The sequence below is a fragment of the Ailuropoda melanoleuca genome, chromosome 16 (genome assembly GCF_002007445.2).
Source record: "Ailuropoda melanoleuca isolate Jingjing chromosome 16, ASM200744v2, whole genome shotgun sequence".
NCBI lineage: Eukaryota > Metazoa > Chordata > Mammalia > Carnivora > Ursidae > Ailuropoda > Ailuropoda melanoleuca.
In genome coordinates, this window is record NC_048233.1 from 42,442,127 (window position 1) to 42,470,034 (window position 27,908).

The following is a 27,908-nucleotide window of genomic DNA, read 5'->3' on the forward strand; positions in this document are numbered from 1 at the left end:
GAGTGATGTTGAGCACTTTTTCACGTGTCTGTTGGCCATTTGTATGTCTTGTTTGGAGAAATGTCTGTTCATGTCTTCTGCCCATTTCTTGACTGGATTCTTTGTTTTCTGGGTGTTGCGTTTGATGAGTTCTTTATAGATTTTGAATACTAGCCCTTTATCTGATAAGACATTTGCAAATACCTTATCCCATTCTGTAGCTTGCCTTTTAGTTTTGTCGACTGTTTCCTTTGCTGTGAAAAAGCTTTTTATCTTGATGAAATTCTAATAGTTCATTTTTGCTTTTGTTTCTCTTCCCTTCCGAGACGTGTCTAGCACAAGAAGTTGTTGCTTGAGAATTTTTCCCGTCTATTTTCATGAGGGATATTGGCCTGTAGTTTCCTTTTCTTGTAGTGCCCTTATCTGGCTCTTTATCAGAATATGCTGGCTTGGTAAAATGAGTTTGGGAGTGACCCCTCCACTTCTGTCTTTTAGAAGAGCTTGAGAAGGGCTGGCATTCATTCTTCTTTAAATGTTCAGTAAAATTCAGAAATGAAGCCGTCTGGTCCTGGACTTCTCTTTGTTAGGAAATTTTTGATGACTGATTCAATTTCCTGACTAGTAATGGGTCTGCTCAGATTTTCTATTTCTTTCTGATTCGGCCTTAGTGGGTTGTGTGTTTCTAGGAGTGTAGCCGTTTCTTACAGGAAGCCCAGATTGCTGTCACGTAGATGTTCAGAGGAGTCTCTTAGGATCCTTTGTATTTCTATGTTATCGGTGATTACACCTTCTTTTTCATTTATAATTTTGTTAGCTTGGGTCTTCTCTCTCTTTTCCTTGGTGAGTCTAGCTAAGGGGTTTTCTCTTTTGTTTCTTCAAAAAAGTAACTCTTAGTTTGGTTAGTCTTTTCTACTCTTTTCCTGTTCCTTATTTCATTTATTTCTGCTCTAATCTTTATCAAGTCCTTCCTTCTGCTAAATTTGAGCTTAGTTTGTTGTTCTTTTTCTAGTTCCTTGCAGTAACAAGTTAGGTGGTTTATTTGAGGTCTTTCTGTTTTCTTGATGTATGTGTTTATAGCTATAAGTCTCCCTCGGACAATTGCTTGTATGGCATCCCATAAGGTTTAGTTTGTTATTTTTCCATTTCTGTTTGTCTCAAGATACTTTCTTGTTTCTCTTTTAATTTCTTTTTTGATCCATTGGTTGTTGAGGAAAGTGCTGTTTAATTTCCACGTGTTCATGAGTTTCCCAGTTTCCTTCTATTATTATTGACTTCAAGCTTCATACTTTTGAGGCCAGAGAAGACACTTGGTATGATTTCCATCTTCCTGAATTTGCTAAGACTTGTTTTGTGGCCTGATATAGGATCTATCCTAGAAAACGTTCCATGTGTGCTTGAGAAAAATATGTATTCTGCTATTATTGGGAAAATGTGGATTCTTATTGATGACCGGATATGAGGGCTGAGAGAGAAGCCGTTGGACTGCTCGGTGATGAGTTAGGTGCAAAACCAGGAGCCAGACGGAAGGGAAGCAAAGGGCACTGGCTCCTGTTAAGACCCTCATTAGGCAGAGCCTTTATACATGTTCTCTTTTTTTTTTTTTAAAGATTTTATTTATTTATTTATTTGACAGAAACAGTCAGCGAGAGAGGGAACACAGCAGGGGAGTGGGAGAGGAAGAAGCAGGCTCCCAGCGGAGGAGCCCAATGTGGGACTCGATCCCGCAACGCCGGGATCACGCCCTGAGCTGAAGGCAGACACTTAACGACTGCACTACCCAGGCGCCCCATTTTATACATGTTCTCATCACACCTTGCTTTTACGAAGGAGGAAACTGGAGCTCAGAGAGGTTAAGTGACTTGCCTGAGGTCACCCAGTAAGTGGCAGAACTGAGATTTAAACNTTTTATACATGTTCTCATCACACCTTGCTTTTACGAAGGAAGAAACTGGAGCTCAGAGAGGTTAAGTGACTTGCCTGAGGTCACCCAGTAAGTGGCAGAACTGAGATTTAAACCCAAGTCTGCCCAGTTCCGAACCCCAAGATCTCTCCGCTGAACCATCATGCGGCACCCCACAGAATTTAACAGAGGACTCAGTAGCATCAGGGATGGGCTGGTACTAGGCAGCTACTCAGTGGCCGGGTCGTGCTTTGGACAATTTATATATTCCCTCAAGCCTTCTCCTGTGAACTCCACAAGGGAGAGAGCAAGAGCCAAGGCCTACAGTGGTGATGGTATCAGCTGGTGTGCTTCCAGCATGAGGAGTCATATGGGGCATAGTGAGCACGTGGTTGACAATGTCAGTCCCCAGGCAGGACAGACTGGAGCCACAGACAGCTAGCTGCAGTTGCCATTTATTGAGATACATCACAGGCACAGACAGGAGAGCCAGGCGTGGATAGAGGCAGAGAGGGGTTGGGTCTGGTGCGAGACCGGGGAGGTTGAAAGACCTTCGGGACCACTCCCAACTTCCCTCCTTCCTCCCCCAGCCTGCCCTGAGTGCAGAGCAGAAAAACAGAGGAATTGAGGGAAATCCAACCTCCTCTCACTGGTCAAAAGGTCACCCCCAAACCACTCAAATACATCGTTCAAGAGGTGGTGGCCTTAACCTCCCCTCCTATCACATTGTAGAAGCAAGGAGAAAACGTGGGTAGATTTGAGCCTTCCCAAAATGCAGATCACATGCAGTCTGGCGTGCAAATACACTGGACCTGTGGTCCTGGGGCTGTTCCCGCTCCTATGGAGGTGGGGGGGGCAGCAGAGGTGGGGTGAGCAGAGCAAGGAGGAAACTGCACGGGCCCCAGCTTGCAAGGCTGGGCAGCTAATACCTCCGGCTTGACGTCTTGACCGTGGTGGTCTTCCGCAGGATGGAGGTGCCCCCGGAGACGGGCCCTCCCTTGACGGCGCCGTAGCCCACACTGGTGCTGAATCCGCCCTTGCTAGCGCCCCCGCCCACGCCCAGGGACATGCCGCCCCCGAAGCTGGCTGCACCGCCTCCACACACCGTGGTGGAGTTGCCGGTCACCGCTGCAAGGCAAAGGGTCTGGGTGAGGCAGGGCAGCCACGCTGGAAGTGGGAGGGGGACTTGCAGAAACCAGTAAGGGACAGGAACACAAGCAGACAGTGGAACCGTGGGAAACTGATGGAGGAGGGGGGGACAGGAAGCTCATTCTTTGGGAACCCCCCCCAAACTTGTCTCCAGGAGCACAGGTGGAGGGCAATGTGCTTCTGGCCAAGGACAGATTGAGTGGCCTAAGCAGAGGACCGGGACTGGGGCTGGGGCAGGGCAAGGCAGCAGAATACTCACAGATGCTGACAGCACTGGGACATTCTCCAGACATCCTGCAGAAACAGAAGGACCAGGAGAAGTGTCAGTGGTCCCCGGGGCCCATGTGAAAGCCTCTCTCTCCTTCCCCCTGCCCACTGTTTGCCTTCACCGTGGCTCAACTCAGGGGTCAACTCTCGAGCCAGGGTCCACAAGACAAGAGCAGGAGACAAGAGAAACACAAGCACGGGACTGCGCTGGGCCTCGTGGCTCTTCCAGCAGGTGCGACAGAGAAAGCAGAGCCACAGCAGGCCAAGTGGCCCCATCCTCCCCTGTCCTGCCTTCCCTCTGCACACATGTCTTGGACAGCAGACAAAGCTCATGCCAAAACGAAACTTCCAGGCTTCTGGCTCACGTGACTTTCTTTACATCTCCTGCTTTCCCAAGGACAGAGATGGTTAATTTTTTTTCAAACTTCAAAGACGGTGGAATCTGGTGGTGGAAGAAGAAGCCTCACTTCGGCAGGGCCCCCGTCCACCGTCAGGATGACTGACGGTCGTGCCAACCGAGGAGATGAGCAACAGAGGCAGTGAACACAAGTGGAGAGTCCCCTGTGGGTGATGAGGTAGGAGCCCAGCTCCCTGGTTCCCCCCTTCTCTCCCTGCCCCTAGCACAGAGCTGCTGAGGACACGGGCTCTCCCACAGGGCAGGGCTGGAAAGCCCTCTGAATCAGCGCGGGAGGGGGGCCCCACCTGCTCTCCTCGCTCTCCAGCAGCTTGCGGTAGGTGGCGATCTCCACGTCCAGGGCCAGCTTGACGTTCATAAGAGCCTGGTAGTCGCGCAGCAGCCGGGCCAGGTCCTCCTTGGCCTGGTGCAGGGCCACGTCCAGGTCCCCAAGCTTCTTCTGAGCATCCTTCAATGCCATATCCCCACGCTGCTCCGCTTCTGCGATGGCAGTCTGCAGTTGCTGGCACTGCCCAAGGGATGAGAGGTGTTGAGAACACCTTCCAGGGTCATCACATCCATCTCTCTGCCCTCAAGCCAGACATCACCATTCCCCACCCAGCCCCCCGCAACCCCAACTAACTGAGAAAGAAGGAAGGCAGAAGTATTCATCTCAGAGACGAGACACTATCACACAAGCAGGGTCATGTAGCTCTACTGAAAAAGTCCTTACTGAAGTCTAATCGTAGTCCCTCCTGCTGCAACTCAGCCCAGTGCCTCAAAAGAGATAGAATAAATAATATAACCCCATCATCAGCCAGATGCTTCCCTCTGATCTGGGGAAAAGCCCAAGCTTTTTAGCCATATCCTAGGTGAAATCAGCACCTACGACCTGGACACTTGAACTGTCAGCCTCCTGCTCTGACCTCCTGGAGACGCGATCAATCTCCTCGGAGGAGATTGTCCCACCTGCTCCACCACTAATATGCTATGTGACCTTGGACAAATCCCTGTCCTTCTCCAGGCCTCAGTTTCCTCTCCTGTAAAAGGAGCGTGTTAATCTTAATGATCGAGCATTTGAGTATGTCCCATCCATCAGGAAAAGAGCAGTTCTCACCCCTCAGCATGACAATGAGAAGGTCCCCACCTCTGCCAGCGCAGGCCTGACCCCCAGGCTCCCAGCTAAAGGCTCACCTGCTTCTTAACTGCGTCCATCTCACTCTGCAGCCTCTGGACAGTGCGGGTGAGCTCGGCAATCTCATTCTTAGTGTCCCGCAGGTTGTCCCCGTGCTTCCCTGCTGTCACCTGCAGCTCTTCATACTGGAGATCAAAAAAGTGGCAGTGAGCTGTCAGTTCCAGGGCCTCCTGGGTAACTAGTGGCCCCAGGCCCACCCTCACAGCTAAAGCAAACCCCCCCACCAAGTGTAGGCTGGGTGAGTCTGGCCCCAGGCCTCTCACAATGGAAGAAGCTCTGTGTCTGTCCCAGCCCACACATCTGACTAGCCATTCTTCTCACCTTGGTCTGGTACCAAGCCTCAGCCTCCGCCCGGCTCCTCTGGGCAATCAGCTCGTACTGGGCCTTGACCTCAGCAATGATGCTGTCCAGGTCAAGTCTGCGATTGTTGTCCATGGAAAGGACCACATTGGTGTCAGACACGTGGGTCTGTACTTGGCTCAGCTCCTGCACAAAAAGAGACAGCTGCCACCAGCGCCCCTGCTCCGGGACCCCAGGAGACAGCCGAGGGATGAAGGACAGGGTCCCCGGGTGGCATCAGGAGGCCTGGGCTCTGCACCAGCCTCTGGCCTAGAAGGAAAGGCCTCATTCTCTCTAGCTGGGAAATGGGGCTCTCATTTTTATAAATATCATTCCTTTCTGTGGATTTACAGGTTTCCAAGAGATTAAAGAAGGGGAAAAATGTGTACATATTGCATCCAAACCCCATGTCAGTCCCTTTCGTCCTCAGAATGTCCTGGGAGGCAGGCCAGGCCACCACCAGCGCACAGGGCACTTTTGTCAACTTGGGAAAAGTCCCCGCTCTGGGCAGGAGGCAGACAGGGGGACCCGGGAGCCGAGCGTGGGCCTGACTCAAACCCCACCCTCCACTCAGCCGGCTAACGACCTGCACCGCCATGCACAGCGGTCCTGACACAGGCTGCTGAAGAAAGAGGCTTGAGAAAGAGAAGTGACGCATCCAAGGTCACCAGATCCAAGGTCATCCAGTCAAGTCCTGGGGCCCAGACTGGAACCAGTCAGTTGAGCAACAAATCCCAAGTGGTTTCCTCTAGACAATACTGACATTTACAGACCATGGTGATGTTCTTGGGCCCTCCCTGGGTTTCTAGGACCATTGACTTTGACTTTTAAACAGGCATTTAAAGATGCCAGGAACAGCAGGTTGGGTTTCTGTGTTCTGGCTTTGACTTCAGCTCTGTCACTAAGTCATCTGCATGGGCTCCCAGCTGAGCTCTGCCTCCGTCTCTCCCGTGGTCCTTCCCGCCCTGGACTGCTGACAAACTGCCCAAACCCCAGCTCCGATCAGACCCTCATCCCCTCAGTGCCCCTCAGTGGCTCCCGAAGGGGAGAGAACCTTCCCTCTCAAAATCAACACCTTCTGTGCTCTGGTCTTGTCTCCAGGTTTCCTGCAGCCACTGGGATTATAACAGACTGAGCGGGATGATAACAGCGGCGGCTCTCACCGACTGAGCATTTCCTGTGGGCAGGTGCGGTGCTAAGCTCTTGACAGGCAACTCACTACATGCCCTTTTCCAATAGCACAAAGAGTAACCTGCCCTAAACCACAAATTAAGAAGCGGGGAGCCCAGTCTCAAACCTCGGGAGTCCGACACCAGAACCTGAAGTGACACAGACTAAAAGAGAGACAGAAATCGAGAAAGAGAGCTACCAGTGCTGGAACTGCTGTCCACAGTGACAAAGATTTAGATCATGAAGTTACGCCGTCCTTTGAAAGGTGGGATGGGTGGAGAGGAAGGGGAGAACATCCAATTAGTCACCGTTTGTGGGTTTAGTGACAAGACATGAGCTCTGGAGACAGGCAAAGCGAAGTTCAAGTCCCCAGGCTGCCATGCACTAGCTGTGTGACTGGGGTGGTCAAGAAGCCTCACGATGCCTCCCCCCCCTTCTATAAACTGCCCCTGATAATACCTTCTTTGCGCGGTTGATGTCAGGATTCAGATCCATTTGTGGCCCACAGTGAGTGCTCAGTAAAATGCATTCTGTGCCCAGACTTCTCTGAAGGTCGGTCAAGACATCCATGAGGCTCATTTGCTACAGATCACGTCATTTGGCCACAGTGGTGACAACCCTGCCTTCGCTATCTTGCAGCATCACCCCCTCGCCCTCCCCAGCTCAGGGTCCCTCGGCAGTCCCGTGCCGGAGCATGGCATTTTTAAAACAAGGAGACCTACCAGATCCCACCAAGGTTGACAGAATAAGAGGATAAAAGGCTTAGGCTTTCTAAAGAAACAGAGCTGATGCAAGTGGAGAAGAAAGAGTTCTGTAGATCACGGGTGTATGTCTCCTCGGACACCAGGGATCCTGAGAGGAAGAGCAGGTGGAGAGCCTCTGGGCAAGGAGGAAAGGAGCCAGAGGCCAAAGAACTGACACTGGAGCAGAGGATGAATCCCGCAGGGATCACCCGGGCCGGAGGAAGGCCACGAGGCTGCTTTTCTGCCCTGCGGGACATCCCAGGGCTTGGTGGGTGGCCCTCTGGATTTCCCTGAGATCTGGCTTGACCAAAACCAGAGCATGAAATCAATTAGCGAGGATTTTATTGGCCATCACAGCTGATTCGTGCAGGAGGTAGCAAGGGAACGACGGCTCGGGCCTTCCTGCTCAGCCCCAAAGAGGCACAGGTAGGCAATGAGGAATTCTGACAGGGAAGAACCCTGGCTCGGCCCCTAGCTCACCTTTCCTGTCCACCTAATGTTCACCTCGTTTTCCCGGACCCTCTCTGCCCGGCCCACCTGCAGCTCCCCAGACACACGGTGCTCCATGCTGTCTCCACGTCACTGTGCAGGCTGGGCCCTGGCTGACAGGCCCTTCCCGCTCCTCCTTTAGAATTCCTGCCCTTCCTGCAAAATTCAACTCAAATCCCATCTCCTCTGAAGCTCCCCCAGGCCTCCCAGGAAAGGTTAGGCCCAGCCTGCTCTGTGCACCTTGTCCCTGTCCCAGCACGGCCTCACCACGTGCTGAGACTTCAGGGCCCCCAAAGCCAGGGACTTTATCCTTCTTGGGCCATTTGGAAGTGAGGCAGTATTATGTGGTGTTCAATGATAAGCAACAGCAAAGGAAAGGAACACTGGGCATGCCAGACATGTGCCTTAGACAGCAGGAAAGCCAGTTCCTACCTATTCAGAGAAAAGGGGGTGGGCACTGTTGACCCAGCCCAAAAGAGAAAAGAAACTAAGGGAAGAGAACGAGGAATCCCCAAGCAGCAAACCACCATCAGTGGTCCCAATAAAGATGAAAGTGGGGAGGCACCTAAGAAATCAGCGTGATGGCACAGAACATTCCCCAACAAGCCCCATTCTGACAGAGCAGGTGGAGATGTTAGAAGGAGAAAAACACAGCCAAGGATTAGCCAGGGGAAATGCTAAGGCCAGCTGACAAGGGCTGTAAGGAAGCTCTAGGTGGGAAGAACAGAGGGGCAGCATTGGGCTAACCCAAAGAAGACCCCCCAAAACCCAACAACCCAATGGCTATGTCATTTGCCTGTTTCCCATCAAGGAGAACAGTCATAGAACTAAAAAGGGCAGGATGCTGGAGAAGAAATGGAAAGCCAAGACAGACGCAGAAAGTATGAGAGATCTCGGCCTTGTTGGGGATCTCAAGGGTCCAGGCCAAACAAAGGAGCATATCCTAGAAGGCCATGGGATTGTCCAGGGGATGAATACTCCCGGAGATCCGTAAGAAATACGGAGAGTAAGAAAGATTCCAGAACCCCAGACACAGCAAATGTCCTCATTTTCAAGGGGATGATAGTTAGACTTCTTCAGGTTAAACTTGACGTCAACCTCCCATAAACCTCTAGAATCACAAAATGTAAGTAAGAGGCACAGAGCCAGCAAGACTTCCCCAAGGAAAGGCCAAGCCAAATGGATTTCATTTTCTCCTGTGGTTGTATTACTAAAATGCTAAAGGACCATCACAGACATTGTTTGGCCAAGCCTTCCACGGCATTCTTGAACACAAGCCAGAAAGATGTGGGCCAGATGATGATATGGTCAACTAGACATTAAAGTAGTGAGCCATTTGAACCACAGATTATTGAGAGATTGGGAGAAAGTCACCATTGAAGACCTAGCTCTTGCCCTAGGACTTGGTTCCTGGCCCTGTGGGCTTTAATGTGCTGACCGGTCATGTACACTGAAATGAACATTCCCACTGAACTGAAAGTCTACCAGGTCTGCAGAGAACCCCAGACTGGGGCATCATGAACACATCCAATTACCCAACTGGGTATCGCCAACGTACCGATAGGGGAATCAAGTTTCAGGGTGCCCACAGTTTCCTAGACGATAGGATGAAACCATAATCCCGTGTCACAGGAAAAACGGGACTCGTTAACTCTTGCATTTGGTTTCAAAAATTCAACTCCCCAAATCCAGAAAGTTGGAAGCAAATGGATACATGCCTCATTTGAAAGCATTCATGTGAAAAAGTCTGGGGGTTTTTTAAGGAGCAAACATTGTGAAGTGGCTTCTGAAGATGACAAATGAACCAGCACAACATTATGCTGCCGGTTGCAAGTCTGTAAGCTCCCTCCCCGCCCCGCTGTTTCCCGGAGTCTGGACTACCAACGCTGTTTCCTCAACTTCCTCATATGCCACAGATGTCAGTCCTCGAAGCATCCTGACCTCTAAAGTGTTGCCCTGTGAAAGACATATGTCACATGGAAGACAACGGGGCTTGTTGCTTGGAGGGCAGAATCAGGGCCAATCAAAAGCAGAAGTCATGGGAAGACGATTGAGATCAGCTTTCTAATTTGGTCAACGATGAAAATGCCTGCCCTAAAAAATAGTGAGCTCCCTGCCACCAGGAGGATTCAAGCCAAGGCTACATGACTCCCTAACAGCGATGTTAGAGAAAGAGCTCCAGCACGGAGAGAAGGCGGGCCACAAGGTCTCTACCGAGTCCGAGGCCAGGAGGCCAGGATCAACTCAGGTTAACTTCAGCCCTCTCGTCCTGGTCTTCAAAGCCCCCTTATTTCCTGGGAACCCTCCTGGATCCTGCAGTCTACCCACTACCCACATCTCCTGCACCAACCCAGAATCTCAGTTCCTTCTCTGCCCATCTCTGCTCCTCCAGCCCTTGTTCCATTACAAGCTGGTCTAGAAGGGAAATAGTCTAACATAGGAGCACGAGTAAGACTTTGAAGGCCAAGAACCAGGTCTTAATTCCAGCACAGCCTCTAACTAGCTAGACGACCACGGGCAAGCTACTCTGAGCCTCCGGGTCCCTGACTATACAACGGAGACAAGAGTGGTACCTGTCCTGTGGCTTTGTTGAGGGGAGCAGGTAAAGTTTGGGCAGGCATTTGGCCCGTCCTTAGCCCTTCGCGCGTGGAAGCTAGTGTTAATGGAAGGTCCAGGTTCTATCTTCTGTTAGTGAAATTGCACTGATGACTTCAGATCAGACTTCCAGGGGGAATCCCCAGTGCTGTACATAAATGTAATTGTCCCTGTCCGTTGGCCATCTCACCATTTCATAGAGATGATTCAGGAAGTCGAGCTCCTCAGTCAAGGTGCTGACTTTGCCCTGGAGATCCATTCGGCTCAAGTACGCAGCATCCACATCCTGGGGCCAAGAGAGACAGCAGGGCAGGTGCCTCAGCCGCCAGGGCTCTGGCCTCCCTGAGAGTCGGCGCAGCCCCCTGGCAAGCCCGGAACCCGCTCCCGCACCCCTGCCACCTGCTCACCTTCTTGAGCAGCACAAACTCGTTCTCCGCTGCTGTGCGCTTGCTGATTTCATCCTCGTACCTGTTACAGAGGAGGGTTCAGGCCGGGCTCAGCCCAGCTCTGCCTTCTGAGACATTTAACCCACTTGGCTTTAAGCCCCCTTGGGTCCCACATTACCTAAGAACACCTTCAAGAACCAGTTCTGTAATGCAGCCCACTAGGGAAGAAACGTGGGGTACGGTCGTTAAATACTCCCGCCCACCCGCGTTGAGAGAATGGGCACAGATTTGCGCAGTAAGACAAGCGAGGGCAGCCGTCTCTTTGGATCGGAGCCCTTAGGGGGCTTTATAGGAACAGGCAAAGATGGGGCGACAGTGGTTTATCTTTGCGTTCACTCTCGACAGGCGGGACGTCATTGAAAACAGCTCACTTCTCTCCAACCGCTTTGGCTGAGATTTTAAGGGTTAGAAATCACCAGTATTGAGTTATTGGGAAAGCTATGGAAAATTATGCCCTAAAATTATGGATATACATAGCAACTCATCATAATATCTGACCTTTATTTGGATCTTGATTCAAACAAACTCCTTTTTAAAACTTAGGACATTTATGGGACTGTTGAAAATTCAAAGTGAATGGATAGTTGATGATATTGAGGAATTACTGTTTTAAAAATCTGAGACGTGGTTATGGCATTATGTTGACGTTCGATTAAGTCGAGCTGTGCGAATGAGCCATCTGACCATATCCAGTACAATCTGTGAATGAAATCACACATGGCTGGGAGTTGTTTCAAGACAATAAGGGAAGGGAGAAAATCAATTAGGTGTATAGATGAAACAGGATTGGCTATGAGTTAATAATGATTAAAGCTGAGTAATAAGAGCATAGAGGTTCCTGACACTAGCCTCCCTACCTGAGAGTTTTTAAAATTATGAACAAAACACAAATAAGTGGGACAATTCTCCAGGAGGCAATGGCGGCAGGGCCTGGACACCCAAGGGAAGGAGCTCTGTGCACTCCCCCGGGTGGGACCCAGCAGCCTGGGAATGGGGTGACCCTCTCTGGGGAGACTGCCCACACCGGCCCCTCCCCACCCCCACACGGCCCCGGTCTGTCCAGTCCTCCTCACTTGCTCTTGAAGTCCTCAAGGACGTCCTGCACATTCCTCAGCTCAGAGTCCAGCCTCCCCCGATCGCTCTGGAGGGTGTCCAGCTGCCTCCGCAGGTTGCCCAAGTAGTTCTCGAAGAGGGGTTCCACGTTGTTCCTGGTGACACCCGAGTTCTGGCCCTGCTCCTGCAGCAGGGCCCACTTGGTCTCCAGCACTTTATTCTGCTGCTCCAGGAAGCGGACCTGAGCAGAGCAAGAAGGCTGGTGGGCTGGTGCCATCCCCAGGCCCCAGGAGGGACCCAAGACTGGGCCCCTCGTCCCCACTGTGCCCAACCAGGACCTCATAGGGCCAGTGCATGGCCGATGCATTGCAGAGGGGAGGAGCTCCTGAGGGAACAGTCTTTGCTGGAAAAGACTGTTCAATTCAATGACAAGGACTTGAAAGAGTTAATAAAGCATAAAAGCCCCAACTCAGTCGTTTACTAGTTGGTGACAGTCAATTCACTTCTCTCTGGGTCTCCCTTTCCCACTTGTCCTGGGTAAACCAGACTAGATCAATGTTCCTGAACCCTAATTCCGCGTCAAAATCGACTGCTAGAAATGCAGACGCGTATATAGTGCATGCGCTTCTGCGTGTTATAAACGCGTACATGCGTACAGACGCACGGGGAAAGAGAAGGCGAGTGTGACAGATGCAAAGTTGGTGACTCTAAAGCGAAATAAGTCAGAGAAAGACAAATACCCTATGATTTCACTCCTATGTGGCGTTTAAGAAACAAAACAAACACGCAAAGAGAAAAAGAGAGAAAGAAACAAACAAACCAAGAAAGAGACCCTTAACTCTGGAGAATACAGTGCTGACTACCCGGAGGGGGGTGGGGGAGGGGGAAGTAGGGCGGGCGCTAGCCGAGCGCAGAGCCAGGTGATGAATCAGTAGGGCGCACACCTGAAACTAGTATAACACTATGGGTTAACTACACTGGAATTCTAATTAAATTCAACTAAATTAAATTAAATTTTAAAATTTGGTAAATCTGGGCGAAAAAATATATAGGAAAATATTGTACTGTTCTGGCAACTTTTCTGTAAATTTGGCTTTTTTAAAAACTTTAAATATAGATGTCCAGCCCTATCTCTAAAGACTTAAAAGGGGGCTCATGGCATGGGCTTCACGAGGGTCCCCTAAAGGGTCTCTGCCCAGCCAGAAACACCAGACAGGGTCAACCTCACAGACCCCCTGCTCCTCGAACTTGATGCTGAGAGCCTAAGAGAGGTTTTTGCTTGTTTGACCTCTGGGACAGTCCCACAGAAGGACCAAAAGTCACTAGGGGAGAAGGTGAGGAGGAGGGAGGAACAGCTTGCTTCACCTTCTGCCATCCGGTTTCTCCAGGTCCCACCCGCACAGCACCCCAGGCGCAAAGTCGCATGGCCTGGGAACCATGAAGCACTGAACCTGCCACAAACAGCAACAAGACCTCTTAATGCCAAGGACCATAGGGCCCATGAACCTGAGTTCCAGGCCCACCTCTGCCTCCAAGTGCCTGTATGATCCTGGGCAAATCACTTGCCCTCTCTAGACCTCTGTCTTCTCTTCTTTAAAATGGACACAATGTCACTATCCCTATTCCCCATGGGACACTGTGGGTTTCACATGAGAAAGAGGACATGAATGTTCTTTGGGAATGCCCAGGTCCCTGAACTAAGGTATGGTTACCCACCAGGATCTTCCCCATCATGGTTTCCTTGCCTGGGGACTTGGGGTAGAGGCAGCCAATGCAGCAAAATGGACCTAGAAATGCCCGAGAGCAGGTCCAAGAACCATCCAGTCTGTCTGGAGGCCAGGGAAGCAGTCAGGATGCTGCCGGCCTGGGACAGATTGCACTACACCCCTGGGTCATGGTGTCCTGGTGACCACCCTCTTCACTGTCCGTCCCAGACTGAGCTGCTTGACCTGGACAGCAAGGAGGAATAGGAGAAGGCAAATGGTAAATTCTTCTAGGACAATCTTCTCAATCATGTCCTGATCACATCTTTGTCCTTAGGCCTCCTCCAACACTGAGAGAACAGGAAACAGATGGGGCTCCTTGGATAACTTGTCGGACATTTGAGCCAGTTTCCCCAGCTGTGAAATGACAAGAGGCACTAAGGACCACCCTGTCAAGAGGAGCCGTGAGGACCGTCTACCCCTTAATTGTGCGACAGGCTGCTATGTGGTCATGTGAATGAGGACCGGGGGAAAGACACAACACAGTCAAGGCAGGCTCGGCAACAGGCCTCGTGAGCAGGATTGAGATTCACCTGAGCAAGGACAGTAAGACCCAGAAGACTGTCACAGGCCAGAGGGCGCCAAAGTCATTCCATCACCCCCCCCCACAGTGCACAGCCTCCGCCCAGCACCCAGCACCCCGTCTCTTAGCAGCGCTGCCGGCTCCAAGGGCCCCTCCCTGCCTCCTCCCCGCCCCCCCCCCGGCTCACCTTGTCGATGAACGAGGCGAACTTGTTGTTGAGGGTCTTGATCTGCTCGCGCTCCTGGGTGCGCACCCTCTGGATCTCGGGGTCGATCTCCACGTTGAGAGGCGTCAGCAGGCTCTGGTTGACCGTGACCTCCTGGATGCCTCCAGGAGGACAGGCCGGCCCGAATGCCTGCCGCCCAGCCCCCAGACCCGCATAGGCCCCACTGCCAAAGCCGAAGCCTCCCAGGGCGCGCCCCGAGGAGGCCCCTCCAGCCACGCTGACCGAGATGTTCTTGCTGCCCCCCAAGTTATAGAGGCTTCGGCTGCCAAAGCCACCCTTGCGGGGGCCACAGCAGGTCCCCCCACCACTGCTACTGCTCCGGGACATCGTCACCGAGCTGAAGCTGGTGCGGGCCCGGGACCCGCCTCCTCCACCTGCCGAGTTGGAGCTAAAGCCCCCTTTGGTGGAGTACGTCTGCCCAGACACAGAGGACCTCATGGCCGTCAGAGGGGCCGGAGCGCAGGCTGAGAGAGCGGAGAGCGAACGCGGTGAGCTGCTGCGCCACCGATGGGCTTTTTATCTTTTCCCAGTTGGGCTGGCTCCTGGGCTCACAGACACTCCTGCCCCATTGCCCCAGGAAGAGAGGGAGGGGCCCCGTGGGCCAGGGGAGTCCCCTCTCCCCCAGCGGGAGGGAGGGGCTGCTCCCAGTTATCACCTGTGCTCCAGAGCGGGGGCTGAGCCGAGGCTGTGTGGGGCAGGATGCCACCTTCTCCCCCCCGGGGCTCTCCTGACTTGGAACGGATGATACGGGCTCCCACGGCCACCCCCACCACCCAGTGGCGGGCTTGGTCTCCTCCCACCCAGCCCTGATGGCCACCGTCAATGGGGCTCTGTTCTGTGGGATTTGGCCCAGGCCCCTGTCGCAAGCCAAGGCCCCAGGGCCCAGGGCTGTACAGGTGGTAAGGGAAGGGAGGGTTGGGCAACGGGCTGTGGAGAGGGTGCCAGGCCTTCTCCAGGCCCACCCTCCCAGCCCACGGCCTCATCGCCTCCCAGCAGGCCCAGGGTGGGGGACACAGGTGACAGGGTGGGGGCGGGGGCTGTCTGTTCTTCTGTCATCCACTGGCAGATTGTCCATGGAGACCCTGTGCCGAGCAAAGTGGGTACAAGGACGGAAGGAGGGTCTCGGCCCAAGCGTGGGGCCAGGACACTTGAGGAGGAAGTGGAAAGGCCTGGGCTCCTCAGGCATTGCCCCGAGGCCAGGGAGATGCGTGGGCAAAACACATGTTGCTGGGGACTGAAGAGAAACAGAGCGCTTGGACTATCTCCTAAGACCCCCCAGCCCTCTGCCCCGCAGCAGAGGATCCCCCAAAGGACCTGGCCACTTTGGAGGGAGCTGCAGGCGGGTGGTGGACACATCCCATTCTGACAGGATAGGTACAGATCTAAGAAAAATGTGTTCCACAAAGGCCCCAAGAGGCCCGGGGAGCACCCCAACATTCCCATCTTCCCAGCTCCCAGGGAACCTGACGCTTGATTCAGAAGGGCCAGGGGCTCCTCAAGCACTTCCCACGGGCCCCTCCGTGGCCCCCTCCCAACGTCACGCTCCTGGGACCAAGCACAGCCCCAAAGGAAGACTTGGAGATGTCCAGTATCAGTCAAACGTCGGGACTGAGGGAGTGCTGTGGAGGTGACTCTGGAGATTGGCCCTCCTCGCCCACTTGAGCTTTCAGCTGGAAAATGGGCCCAGAGGGATGACCGAGACTCGCACATGGGAAGGAGTAGCAGCAGCACTTGCCATGCTCCTGCCCAGGCCGCCAGAGCACAGCTGGGACCCTGGCCGCTTGTGGCCCCGGCATCCCGACGGTGAAGACAGCGGCCCGCGCCCACAGCCCGAGGAAGGCAGGCGGAGAGCAAACCCACTCCGGGCACAAAGGAGCACATGCGGGACTCTTTCCCAGGACCTTGAGGAGAGGCTGTAAGCCGCTACAGAAGTCGAACCTATGCCATGAGGGCTGGGGTGAGGGGCACTCAAAGAATTAGTCCCTTAATGCCCAAGAGGGGCTCTTCCCTTCCGCTGCGAGCTAGGATCCAAGGCATTTGGGCAAGCCAGGATCGGGGGCGAATCCCCACTGAGCTGTGTGTCCTTGGGCTGCTTGCAACCTCTCTGGGCCTCCTTTGCCTCTGCCTTTTTGAAAGGACTTCCCCTGGCCTGCAATCCCAGGACTGAGCCGTCACTTCCCACTGACCTTTGTTGCCTGTGCCTGAGGCTGTGATCACTTTCTCAGCCTCCCTTATCCCTCCCCGCAGGTGCGTGGGAAGGGGAGACCTTCGGGAGCGGGACTTCTGGGGAAGAGAGTGATGTCAGCCCTCTGAGTCAGGGCTGCCGCGGAGGTGGGAATAGAGTCAGCCCCGCACATTCCACCCCTCCCCAGGAATGACAGCCACATGTGTTGACCTGGCACTCTGTGCCAGGCCTTGTGGGCAAGCTGGTGACAGCCAGCGCTCACTCTGTGAGTTACTGCTTGGGGACAGGCTCCCTCTCAGCCAGGCAGGGGCTCCGAGGTCCCAGAGCGAGTGGGGGAGACACCAGGCTCCTTGGGCCCTCTCTGCTTTCACACAGAACAGCCAAGTTCAGACCTTCTCTCTGTGGTGTAGGAAAAGCAGTTTCCACCCCTCCGCTGCTGCTCCAACCAAGGGCTTCTGTGTCTGGAGACTGTCGCCTGCCTGGGGTCCCCCCTGTGGTAGGACCCAAGAGCCGAGGGGAAGGCAGGCTGCTGCAGGAGGAACAAGACAAGACGACTGATGGTGTCTGCGGAGCGCCCAACAGCACCCAACCCAGGCGGGGCTGGGTACGAGCCAGAGCAAAGATAGCGGGTAAATGGTCGCTGCCCTTAGGAGCCCTCCTACAGGGGTAGGACCTCCTACCCTAACCATGACGATTATTACAGCCAGCATTTACTCAGCGCTTACTACAGGACAGACACTTCCAGTACAATAGTGCATCTCATGTCCATGCTGGGTGGGCTCCGTCCACCCCTTCCCACCCCAGATCTATCCCCCTCCTCCTAGACCCCTTGTGGCCAGCTCCCTTCGTGCTCTCTGGCTTCACGGGTCGGGTTGGCCAAGGCTGGGGGGACACCAGCAGGAGATCCAGGAGGGTGGAAGGGAGGGCAGATATTTCTCCTCAGCTTCCTCCCTGCTGTCCTCCATGATTATAGCTTCTTCCATCTGTCACTCTCTTCTTCCTCCTGTCTTTCAGCTCCGCGCAGGCACATGTCTCATCCTAGTTCTCCCTGCTTCCACTGAAAGGCCCATGTCCTGGAAAACCGCTCAGCCCTGGACAAACGGGTGGTTGGCCCCTCTGGCTCTGTCCACCCCTGACCCCTCCCTCCTTTCCGCGTTCCCTTAGCCACGCCCACACCTCCATAGGTGCTTCTGGCATCGAAGTCCATTTAATTGAGCTTTCTCTGGTGACTTTTGTTTCCTGCTGGGATCCTGAATGGCACCACCCCCACACAGCCCTGTGAGGCCAGCATTACTACTAATGTCTCCTCACAGATGAGGAAACTGGAGCGGTTGCATAGCTTGGTCAAAGTCACGCCGTTAGTAAGTGGCAGAGCTGGGAGGCGAGCCCAGGAATCCCGGTTCCTGGGCCGTGCGCTGCCCAGCTCGTGTGTCCCTTACAGAAAGCTGAGGAGCCTCCTTCTCGGACACTTCCGATGGAGCGATCCTGGGGTCTGAGAAAAGGGCTGCCCTCCCCTTAAAGCTGGGGGTGGGGTGGCATGACCTCCTGTGGCCCAGGCTGTGGAGTTTGGGGTTGAGCCACATGGGAGGGAGAACACAGGAGGAGCGGTGCAGGAGCCAATGGGCTGCTGGGGTAAGGGGCTGGGGTGGAGAAGGTGACCTTCCTCACCTGCCCAGCAATTGGCCCCGACGCCCACGCTCCGGGCTTCCTGCAGAGCTTCCTGAAGAAGAGGGAAGAAGTTTCCAGCCTCACGTTCACACAGGCCCAGTGATGGGGTGAGAGTCAAGAGATAAGGGGATGGGCAGAGTTCCAGTCCCAAGTGCTCATCAGAGCCCCCTGCACGAGCTGAGCAGCTAATCCCCATCCTGGGTGCAGGAGAAGAACCCGCCCATTGGTCCCAGACTAATAGGAAAGCTGGGTCCCAGACCAGAACCAGACAGAGACAGAGCCAAGGACAGCCACAGCGGTAGCCAGGCTGTGCCAGGGACAGAAAGGGTCTGGCACATTCAGACTTGGGGAATTAGGGAAGGTTCCCAGGAGGAGAAAAATCTGGTGCATACGTGAGAAGAAGAAGGAGCAGGGATGAGGGGCTGTCTTGAGTCTAGGGTACAGTTATTTTACCAGGGAACAAGCTAGAAGAGATACCGAAACATCAGTGGAGTTGGAGGCGGTGGAGGACATCCCAGGGAGCAGGGCAGAGGGCTGGCAGGAGCCCCCCGATGAGCTGACTGGGATGAGGGTGAGATGCCCATTGGCTATTCCCAAACAGTAATAGATATTCCACAAATTGCCTTCTGGGAAGAGTGGTCGGGGCAGCAGCTCCGCTTCCGTTATGCTGGGTGAGATGTGAGCCTGGGGCAGAGCTGAATTGCTGGACGGAGTGACAGAGAAGCTGCAGAGTGCCACAGGGAACCTTCGTCTCTGCCCTTCAGCCTCCCCTCTAAATGCCCTTGGAACCTGCATTTAAAGCTATTGTCTACCATCGGTGCTGAATTATTCACGGGCTGGGGGCACCCCTGACCAGGAGAGGGACCAGGTTAAAGCCCAGAGAGGAGGTGGGGCTGACATGACTAGACCCAGCTTGCTACCCGGGATGAAGTTGGAGCCAGGGCATCAGTGGGAGGGGACTGGAAGAAGGGACAGGACACAAAGAACCGCCCCCCCCCAACCGGGGAAACCCCCATCTCCCAACACAAGCTGTCTGAATTAGCTGCAGGAGGCTGGCCTCTGGCCCTGGTAAGCAAGGGTTCCAGAAGGAAGATCTGGCTCTCATGGTGGGAGGGGTTATGCTGGAGAACCCAGAAACCGAAGGGGTGGGCGAGACACTGAACCCAGGGGGGCCTGGCTGGCTCGGTCTGTAGAGCACACAACTCTTGATCTCAGGGTCATGAGTCTGAGCCCCACCCTGGGTGCAGAGATTACTTTTTAAATAAGAGACACTGACCCCATTAGGAGGGCAGGATGGGGTTGATCTGGCCTGCCAGTGTAGCCCAGTCCTGGCACCGAGCCTCGAGTATGGTTTGTACTCAATAAAATGTGTGGGAGGGAAAGAGGGTGAGAAGGGAGAGAGAAAGGAAGACCCCCCCCCCGGGAGAAATGGGCCCTGCTTCATTTCACAGGAGAGCTGGAGAGACAGTCCGGAGACAGGTGAGGAGTTCTAGGACGGGGGCCCTTGGTTCCAGCCCCCAGGCTCTGGTCAGTAGGCCTCAGGCCTCTCCCCTCCCCACAAAGGACAATACTTGGCTGGCCAAGCCCACCAGGGGTTTCCCAGCTCCACCTGACCGGCTGTGGAGGGGAGAGGATGAGGCTGGTTGGCCAGAGGACAGGGCGCAGTGGGCCTGGGCCTGGGGAGGACAGCAGGCAAATGAGACGCAAATCCGTACGCAGAGCAAGGCCAGACTGGGCACACGCTGGGAATAGCAGGCAGGCGTGGTTTTATTGACTTGTGCAGAGTCCCCTGTGGGCTGGCTCAGGCTGTGAGCAATGGGCACGGGGCTGGCCGTGCAGGGAGGTGGGTGGTGGAGGTGGGAGCACGGCTGAGAGGACTCGGGCAGGCACGGGAGCAAGTGGCTGCCCTGCCACTCAGTATGTGACGGACGTCTTCAGACTTGATTCCACCGTCTTCTTCAGGATGGTGTGGCAGCTGGAGCTGGAGCCGGAGCCGGAGCCGGACACAGAGCAGGAGCCGAAAGCAGGGCCCTGCCCGGAGCCCAGGATGACACTGGAGCCCCCAGTCACAATGCTGGAGCAGCTGGGCCCAAAGCTGCCTTTCCCGCCTCCGAGGCCACAAGTGCCCGCCAGGCCACCACCAGTCCTTCCAGACGCGACGGTGCTGCCTCCGCCCACAGCTGCCAAGAAATGTACCAGAGTCACAGCAAGGTCCTCGGCTCCCCACGGAGACCACTCTCCCCAAGCCCCCTGATACTCACAGATAGAGACCTGGCTGCTGCACCCCCCAGACATCCTGGCAGAGAAAGGAGAAGAGGAAGCAATGCTCAGAAATGCTACAAAGAATGCGTCCCCAGGTATCTTGACCTCCCAGCAGATCAAATCCACCCGCAGCCCCGATTTTAAATCCCGCCCAGCAGGATGGGCTGCCCTCAGTGGCTAGGAGTGCTAGGACGTCTCAGGATCCCCTCCAGCCAGGAGAGCACCAGGGCCGCGGTCCATCCTCCTCTCCCACCTCTCCCATGTTCCCAGGTGCCCACCTGCTCTCCTCGCCCTCCAGCAGCCTGCGGTAGGTGGCGATCTCCACGTCCAGGGCCAGCTTCGTGCTCATGAGCTCCTGGTACTCGCGCAGCAGCCGGGCCAGGTCCTGCTTGGCCGCTCTCAGGGCGGCCTCCAGCTCAGCCAGTTTGGCCTGAGCATCCTTGAGGGCCAGTTCCCCACGCTGCTCGGCATCGGTGATGGTGGCCTGCAGACTGGCATTCTGGAAGGGGTGTAGAAATGAGGGAGAAAGGGGCTGCAAGTCCAGCACGGCCTCCCAAAGAAACTACTGTGGCTAGAGCTTAGAGCCCAGGGTAGACCACAATCCTATGAGCTCAAAATTATCCAAGGTCATCCCCCTCTCCCCGGTTCCTCTCATTCTAAGGGAAAGCATTGCCCCTCCTGCTTCCTTCACTCCTTGAGTGGGTTGAATAGTGTCCCCCAAAAGGTCATGTCCACCTAGAACTTCAGACTGTGATCTTATTTGGAAATAGGGTCTTTGCAGATGTAATTCGTTAAGGGTCTCAAGATGATATCATACTATATGGAGAATGAGACTTAATTCCCATGAATGGTGTCCCTAGAAAAAGATGACAAAACACAGAGACAGATACAGAGGGATGACGCCACGTGACAATGGAGGCAGGGGCAGAGTGATGCGGCCGTAAGACAAGGAACGCCAAGGATTCTTGGGGCCGCCAGAGGCTAGAAAAAGGCGAGGAAGGTCTCGCCCACCCCGCTCCTTCAGAGGGAGTGCACCTGCCAGCACCCGAGTCCACACTTCCAGCCTCCAGAACTGAGAGAATACATGGTCTGGTGTTTCAATCCTCCAAGTTCGTGGTACCATGTTACAGCAGCCACAGGAAACTCATCCCTTAGCACCTGTTCAAGTACTTTGTCCTGTTATTAAAGGATATCAAATCACGTGCCTCAATTTTTGGTTTGAGAAATACACTCTGTACTTATCTCTCTGATCTGATAGAAAACTCCCAGAAGGAAAGCAACATCCCCATCTAACTGGCCATCCAGCTGACCGACCCCCGAGGGTCAGGAGAGAAGGCATTCCCTAAGGGCTCTCATTATTCTATTCCTATTCTAGCCTCAGTATTCTATTCTATTCTAGACACAAGCACCCCATGGCGGGGGGGGGGGGGGGGGGGGACATCATCTCTACTCTACAGATGAAGAAACTGAGATTCCGAAAGGCAGTGAGTGGCGGAGCTGGGTCCCTAACCCAAGACAGCTAGCTGCCAGCTAGTCCCCCAGCCCAGCCCGCGGGGCTCTGCCCAGGGCTGGCACAGGGGAGTCCAGTCCATCATGTTTGTGCAGGAAAAGGAGGAGTAAGGGGCAGACTGTGTTCCCAAAGGGGGTTCTGGCAGAGAAGGCACCTTGCAGTGTGGCCGAGCTGTGGTTCCCAGCTGTGGGGACCTGGTAGCCCTCCCAAGTGCGGGCTGCTGGGCTGAGATACTCACAATCACCTGGGTGAACTGAGTCAGAAAGTAGGTTCCTGGGCTCCACCCTTAGAGGCTGATTCCCTCAGGCTGACAGAGGCCCGGGAATCTGCATTTTAACAGACACCCCCCCCCAGGGAATTCCAAAGCAAGGAATTCAAATGTATGGGCAAAAACACTGTGGCAGCAAACTGAATAATAGGACCTGGTCACCTTCATCTCGGTCCCCCATCGCATGCCAAAGGAGAACAGGTGGGAACGGGTGGAGACCGAGTCTGGGCTTCGAATGACCTGAATTCCAAGGGCTTTCCCGGGAGGGCCCCGCTTGGGAGTAGACGAGCCATGCACGTGCCTTGGGAATCGAGCTAAAGTGCTTGGGGAAACCGCCCGACTCTGTAGTCTCAGCTCTCAACCCTCTGCGGATCCCAAAACCGATTCTTTGGGTTTGGGGAGAGTGAATGCAAAGAGACTTGAAAGCTGAAGCGTCTGTAATCCTTCACATCTAGAAGCGAGGGCTCCCGGACGAGCAAGGAACAGCGTCCCTGCCCTTGCCATCCTCTCCATCCTCCTCTGCCCGCTCCATCCCACCCCAGGCCCCAACAGCATCACCTCCAACCTGCGCAAAGATCTGTCTCAGGAGGGCTCACCGTCCCCCGCCCCCCACCATTTCACCTGCTTCCTGAGGTCCCAGCTGTCACCCTCCCCAACACGGGACCCAGGAAGTCAGCCCCTGGCCCTGGAGTCTCCACTGGGCTTGAGGAGTAAGAGTAAGGAAAGACAAGAAAATAAGACAAGAAAGATGGATCGACCCTCTCGCCTAGGAGCCAAAACCAAGATGTACGCCTGGCCATGGAAGGCAGCACGAGCAGCGCCCCCTGGCGTTGTTCAGTGCAGAACGCACACAGGCTTGAAGTCGTGGGAGGGAGGCCAAATTCCTCCACAATGGGGCTTGAGGTTCTCTCCACCCACAGTATCCAAAACTCCAGCTAGTTACGAAACCTGCGCACAAAGCCAGCAGTGACCCTGGCACACAGGTCACAGCAAGGGGGCCTGGGGGGCTCTGGGAGCCTCACCTGCTTCTTGAGGTTCTCGATCTGACTCTGCAGCCTCTGGCTCGTCTGCTGCAGCTGAGAGATCTGGACTTTGGTTTGCTTCATGCTGTCCCCATGAAGCCGGGCAGACGCCTGAAGCTCCTGGTACTGAGGGGGACGGAGGTGACACCATTGGTTGAGAGGACCCTCGCCTCTGACCCCAGGACCATGAGAAACACCACGTCCCCAGTTCTGTGCCTCCTCACGTCCTCACTTGGAACGCGAGTTAAACGCTGAAGCGAGGACACGGTGGGATGAGCTTGCAACAGTCCGGGCTGGTCTCGCCCCGTTTCCCTGCACTGCCCCCCTCCTGGAGACGGGAAGTGGCCGTGCCACCCTGGAGCTCCAGGGAGGTTATCAGAACTGCCCCAAGGGGACCCAGGCGGACGACCACTGTGGGGAGTGGGCAGGGAGTCCCAGCATCTTCCCGCCCCGTGCTGCCCCCTGTTCTGGCACCTTCGTCTGGTACAGCGTCTCCGCCTCGGCTTTGCTGCTCCGGGCGATCTCCTCGTACCGGGCACGGACCTCGGCGATGATGTCGCTGAAGTCCAAGCCTCGGTTGTTGTCCATGGACAGCACCACGGACGTGTCGCTGGCCTGGGTCTGGAGCTGGCCCAGCTCCTACAGGGAAGACTGACTCAGTGTCCACCTGCCCCCACTCCCTTTCCCCCTGGAGCCCCAGGCAGGGGGGCAGGATGCCTGACTTCCTGCCCATGACTCCATCAGGGGCAGCCCTCATTCCACTGGGTGGTTGAGCACGCCCTGCCCCCTGTTGTGTCCTCATCTGGAAATAAGGTTTGTAGGAGGTGACGTCTAATGCCCCTAGCAGCTTGGACATGAAAGGTAAGTGGCCTGCAAGCTCGAAATCTCCTGGTCCCCATCACTCCTCTGACTGCTTATCACACCCTCTCGCTCTCCTTCTCCTCCTCCAACCCCCATGGCCCCCTTACTTCCACAAAGATACCAGCGCGCCCCTGGTGGCCCTTCCCTCTGCCTGGAACCTCTGGTTCCAGCCGCCTGCTTAACTTCCTCACCTCCTTCCAATTTTTGCCCTAACTTTATCTTCTAAAGAAGGCCACTCTGACCGCCCTATTTGAAATTACCACCTGCCCTACCGCCCCACACACGTTCCTAAGCCCCCTGTCCCTGTTTGCCATAGCAGTTTTCCTGTTTGCCGTAGCATAGATCACCTTCTAACATATTATATAATTTACTTCTTTACTAGGTCTATTGTTTACTGTCTGTCTCCCAACAGACAGTAAACGTCGTGATTTTTGCCTGGTTATTCACTAGTGTATCTCCAGTGGCTACCAGTCCACGCAGTACATTCTCGATGTTTGTTTGTCAAATGACTGAATGACTGGATCTAAGTCACCCTAACCAGGCGTTGCCTCCTGGCCACTCCCACTGTAGCCAGGGAGGCTGCTGGCCCTGTCCCCTCCCCTCACTCCCGCCGGCCCTCAGCAGACCGCCCTGCACTTGGCAGACCCTCACTTCTGCATAGAGTTGCCTCAAGAAGCAGATGTACTCTCGCAGAGACGCCAGCTTGCCTTCCAGCTCCATCTTGCTCAGGAAAACCCCATCCACATCCTGGGGACAGGAAGACAGAAACCATGTACCCCACTTCCTATTTGTGAGTCCCACTCTGGCTCAGGAGTTCTGTTCGCACAGTGCTCAATGCTCACCCGCAGCTCTCCCCGGAGACCCAGTCCTTCCTCCTCCAGCCCCCCTCGCCCTGCTCTCCTTTTTGCCTGACACTGGCACACACCGCCTTCAGGAAGCTTTCCCTGATTACTCTCAACCAGTTCTGCATCTTCCACTCCCTCCCCACCCTCTCCCACAGTGACACCCAGAGCTCATCATATGGTCCATCCATCAGATCTTGTTCTGGGGTCCCTGTGTCGACATAGGTGTCCCATTTCCCTGGGGGTCCCCTGCGGGCAGCCTGATGCCATGTGCTGCGTTAGGCTCTCCCACCCAACGCCGTCCCAGCCCAGGACTGGGCTTTGTGCATGGTGGGTGCTCGGGATCCCAGTGAAGCAGCTGACCGCCACCCTCACCTTTTTTAGGACCACAAAGTCGTTCTCAGCTGTGGCGCGCCTGTGGGCCTCCTCCTCATACCTGTCAAATAGGTACAGAGGGACGCTGCCTGAGGTTGGGAGATCAGAGCCCATGCCTCTCCTCCGAGCCCGACCTCCCTGAAAAGACCCCCCTTGCCCCCGTTAGGCGCTCCCAAGCAAGACACATAACCAGCCCGCTCCTCAGCCTTTCCTATCAGGAAGTCATTGTTACATCCTGGCTACGTCCGTCTCCACTCCTGCAGCTCATGTCCACTTAACCACATGAGGCCACTTTCCTTCACGTCTCCAAGGCACATCCCAACACCTTTTCTCACTCGCTGCTCACAATCATCATGTGAAGCAGGCGGTTTGGCTTTCGTCGGAGAGATGACACGGCTTGCCCAAGTCATCAGTAATTAGGTGGCCCCAGCAGAGCTAAACCCAGCTCCTCTGGGCTCTTTCCAGCACCTGCTCCACCTCCCATGCCATCCTCGCAATGGCCCTGGGTGGTAAGAATGGAAGGTGATATGCTCCCAGCTTACAGATGGGAAACTGAGGCTGGCAAAGGTAAAAGGGTCGCTGTGTGGCTCGCAGCCACCAAACCCAAGCTTCCTGTTAGTCCGGGGCTCTCTCCATACCACCAAGTGACCTTGGTGGGGAACCCAGAAACACAGCCCAGCTGTGAATCATGCCACACGCCTGGGGATGGTCCCACTAAATGGATTCCCTTCCACCACCAGACCAGAGAACATCTGAGTCACCGTAACCTACAGCCTGCTCAACAGGAATTTATCGAGGAAAAACCCGCTGAGCCGTTGTTTGAAGAAGCCCCTCCCAGCCCTGACCCGAAACATGGCCCTCACAGCTGGGTCTGTTGGAACCGACGCTCTCCAGACCTGGGCATGGGGGACTGTGCGGCCTCCTCACCTGCCATGGGGGGGCACCCGGGAATCAGAGGGAATGGGCTGCGAAGGGGAGGCCAGTCCTGTGTCTCCGGCAGCTCAGCATGGGGGAGGCCCTCCAGCTGCCAGCCCCGATCCAAACCCTCCCGGACCCCACCCGGGCCCCATGGCGCACTGGGTTTTGCCTACTTGGCCTTATACTCCTCCTCCTGGTCCTGGCAGGACTTCAGCTCAGCATCCACAGCCTTTCGTTCACTCCGGAGCTGCTCCAGTCGCCACGTGAGCTGGGCCAGGTAGCCCTCAAAGAAAGACTCCAGGGCCGGGGCGCTGTCGCTCTCCCCCAGCTGCTGCAGCAGCCCCCACTTGGTCTCCAGGACCTTGTTCTGCTGCTCCAGGAAGCGCACCTGGGGCCCAAGCAGAGGCTCCCTGAGGCTCCCGTGGGACTCCCCGGCCACAGGCTCTGGCAAGGAAAGCCTCAGGGGGCCTCCTGTCCGCCCTCCTTTCCCCTACCCCCCAATCCAGCCTGGGTAGGGGAATCCTCGTGCCCTCCCAGGAGACTCTGAGCGCATCAAAATGATGGGGAACGGCTAACGGGAGAGGGTCTACTGCTGAACGGCTCTTCTCTGTTCCTGAGCCCCAACCATAGACCAGCGGGGCCTCCGCATAACCAGAGAGCCTGCAGTTAGACCCCAGGAAGGACTTTCTTTACTGCAGAAGTGATGAGAAAAGTGGTAGCAGGGCAGACTTACCCATTCCCAAATCCATCGAGAACAGTTCCTCCGAGGGAGGCAGAGACAGGGGCTTAGCTGAGTGGACCCTCACCTTGTCAATGAAGGAAGCAAACTGGTCGTTGAGGGTTCTGATCTCTTGGGTCTCCTGAGTCCTCACCACCTGGAACTGGGGCTCGATCTCAATCTTCAGTGGGGTCAGCAGACTATGGTTGATGGTCACTTCCCGGATGCCTCCCGGAGGGCACAAGGAAAGCCCGGGCCCACCACGGCCCACCCCAAACCGCACCCCAGGTCCTCCCCCTGATCCCCAAGCCCTCCCACGAAAGCCTGCTCTGCACCCCCCGAAGGAACTGAAGCTCTTATTGCTGAAGCTGCCCCCGCCACTGCGGCCCCCCGGGCGAGCAGAACAGGCTGAGCGAGCGCTGAAGCCCCTCCGGGCCTGGCACGACGAGCGAGACATGGCAGAGATGGAAGGTCACACGGCTGCAGACAGACGATCATCGGGGTGTGTGAGTTCCTGCCCCGAGGCCCCAGCACGAGACTTTTATCCCCTCCCGGGCCTGGGCTGGGCCTCGGGGAGCAAGATGCTCGTGGCCTGACTGTGTCTGTCACTGGCTCCTGCTGACCTATTCTGACACGCCTGGAGAACAGGGGCCCAACACATGCGGAGGCCAAGGGAGAGGAGGCCCAGACCCTGCCCTCGGAGCTCCCAGGCCGGCCGGAGAGCTGGGCGAGCCCCAAAGACGAGGAAAGGAACCAGCCAGAGACCTGGACTCCAGTGCTGGGGGTGGGGAGCGAGGGCCCCGAGCAGTCACTGAGAGTCATTCAAGGAAGTTTTCCTGGAGAAGGAGATGGGGGATGGGGAAGAAGAGACGGGGTTCAGAAGGAGCATCCGAGGGCCCTGACGATGCTGGGCAGAGGGGTGTGAAGCTTCTCAAGGGAGAATCTACCTATGGTATTGGAGAAGGGAGGCACTCGGCAGCACGAGGAGAAGCTAGCAGGTTAACAGAGGTGTTATTGTCGTCTTGGCTAAAAGACACTCCAGGATTTG

At 55.2% G+C, this 27,908-nt stretch overlaps 2 protein-coding genes across 2 annotated transcripts; both read right to left on the bottom strand.

Annotated features, from left to right (window-relative positions):
- Positions 1 to 2,322: 2,322 nt before the first annotated feature.
- On the bottom strand, positions 2,323 to 14,840 carry KRT79 (keratin 79). Its single transcript, XM_002923246.4, has 9 exons — positions 14,193 to 14,840; positions 11,740 to 11,960; positions 10,628 to 10,688; positions 10,411 to 10,506; positions 5,206 to 5,370; positions 4,884 to 5,009; positions 3,998 to 4,218; positions 3,288 to 3,322; positions 2,323 to 3,007 (listed from the first exon to the last, which is right to left on the bottom strand). The coding sequence occupies exons 1-9, from the start codon at positions 14,667 to 14,669 to the stop codon at positions 2,802 to 2,804; spliced, it is 1,608 nt and encodes a 535-aa protein (XP_002923292.1). The 5' UTR covers positions 14,670 to 14,840; the 3' UTR covers positions 2,323 to 2,801.
- Positions 14,841 to 19,833: 4,993 nt separating this feature from the next.
- Positions 19,834 to 27,465, bottom strand: KRT78 (keratin 78). Its single transcript, XM_002923271.3, has 9 exons — positions 26,949 to 27,465; positions 26,316 to 26,530; positions 25,225 to 25,285; positions 24,659 to 24,754; positions 23,621 to 23,785; positions 23,147 to 23,272; positions 20,625 to 20,845; positions 20,346 to 20,380; positions 19,834 to 20,264 (listed from the first exon to the last, which is right to left on the bottom strand). The coding sequence occupies exons 1-9, from the start codon at positions 27,315 to 27,317 to the stop codon at positions 19,999 to 20,001; spliced, it is 1,554 nt and encodes a 517-aa protein (XP_002923317.2). The 5' UTR covers positions 27,318 to 27,465; the 3' UTR covers positions 19,834 to 19,998.
- Between the last annotated feature and the right edge of the window lie 443 nt (positions 27,466 to 27,908).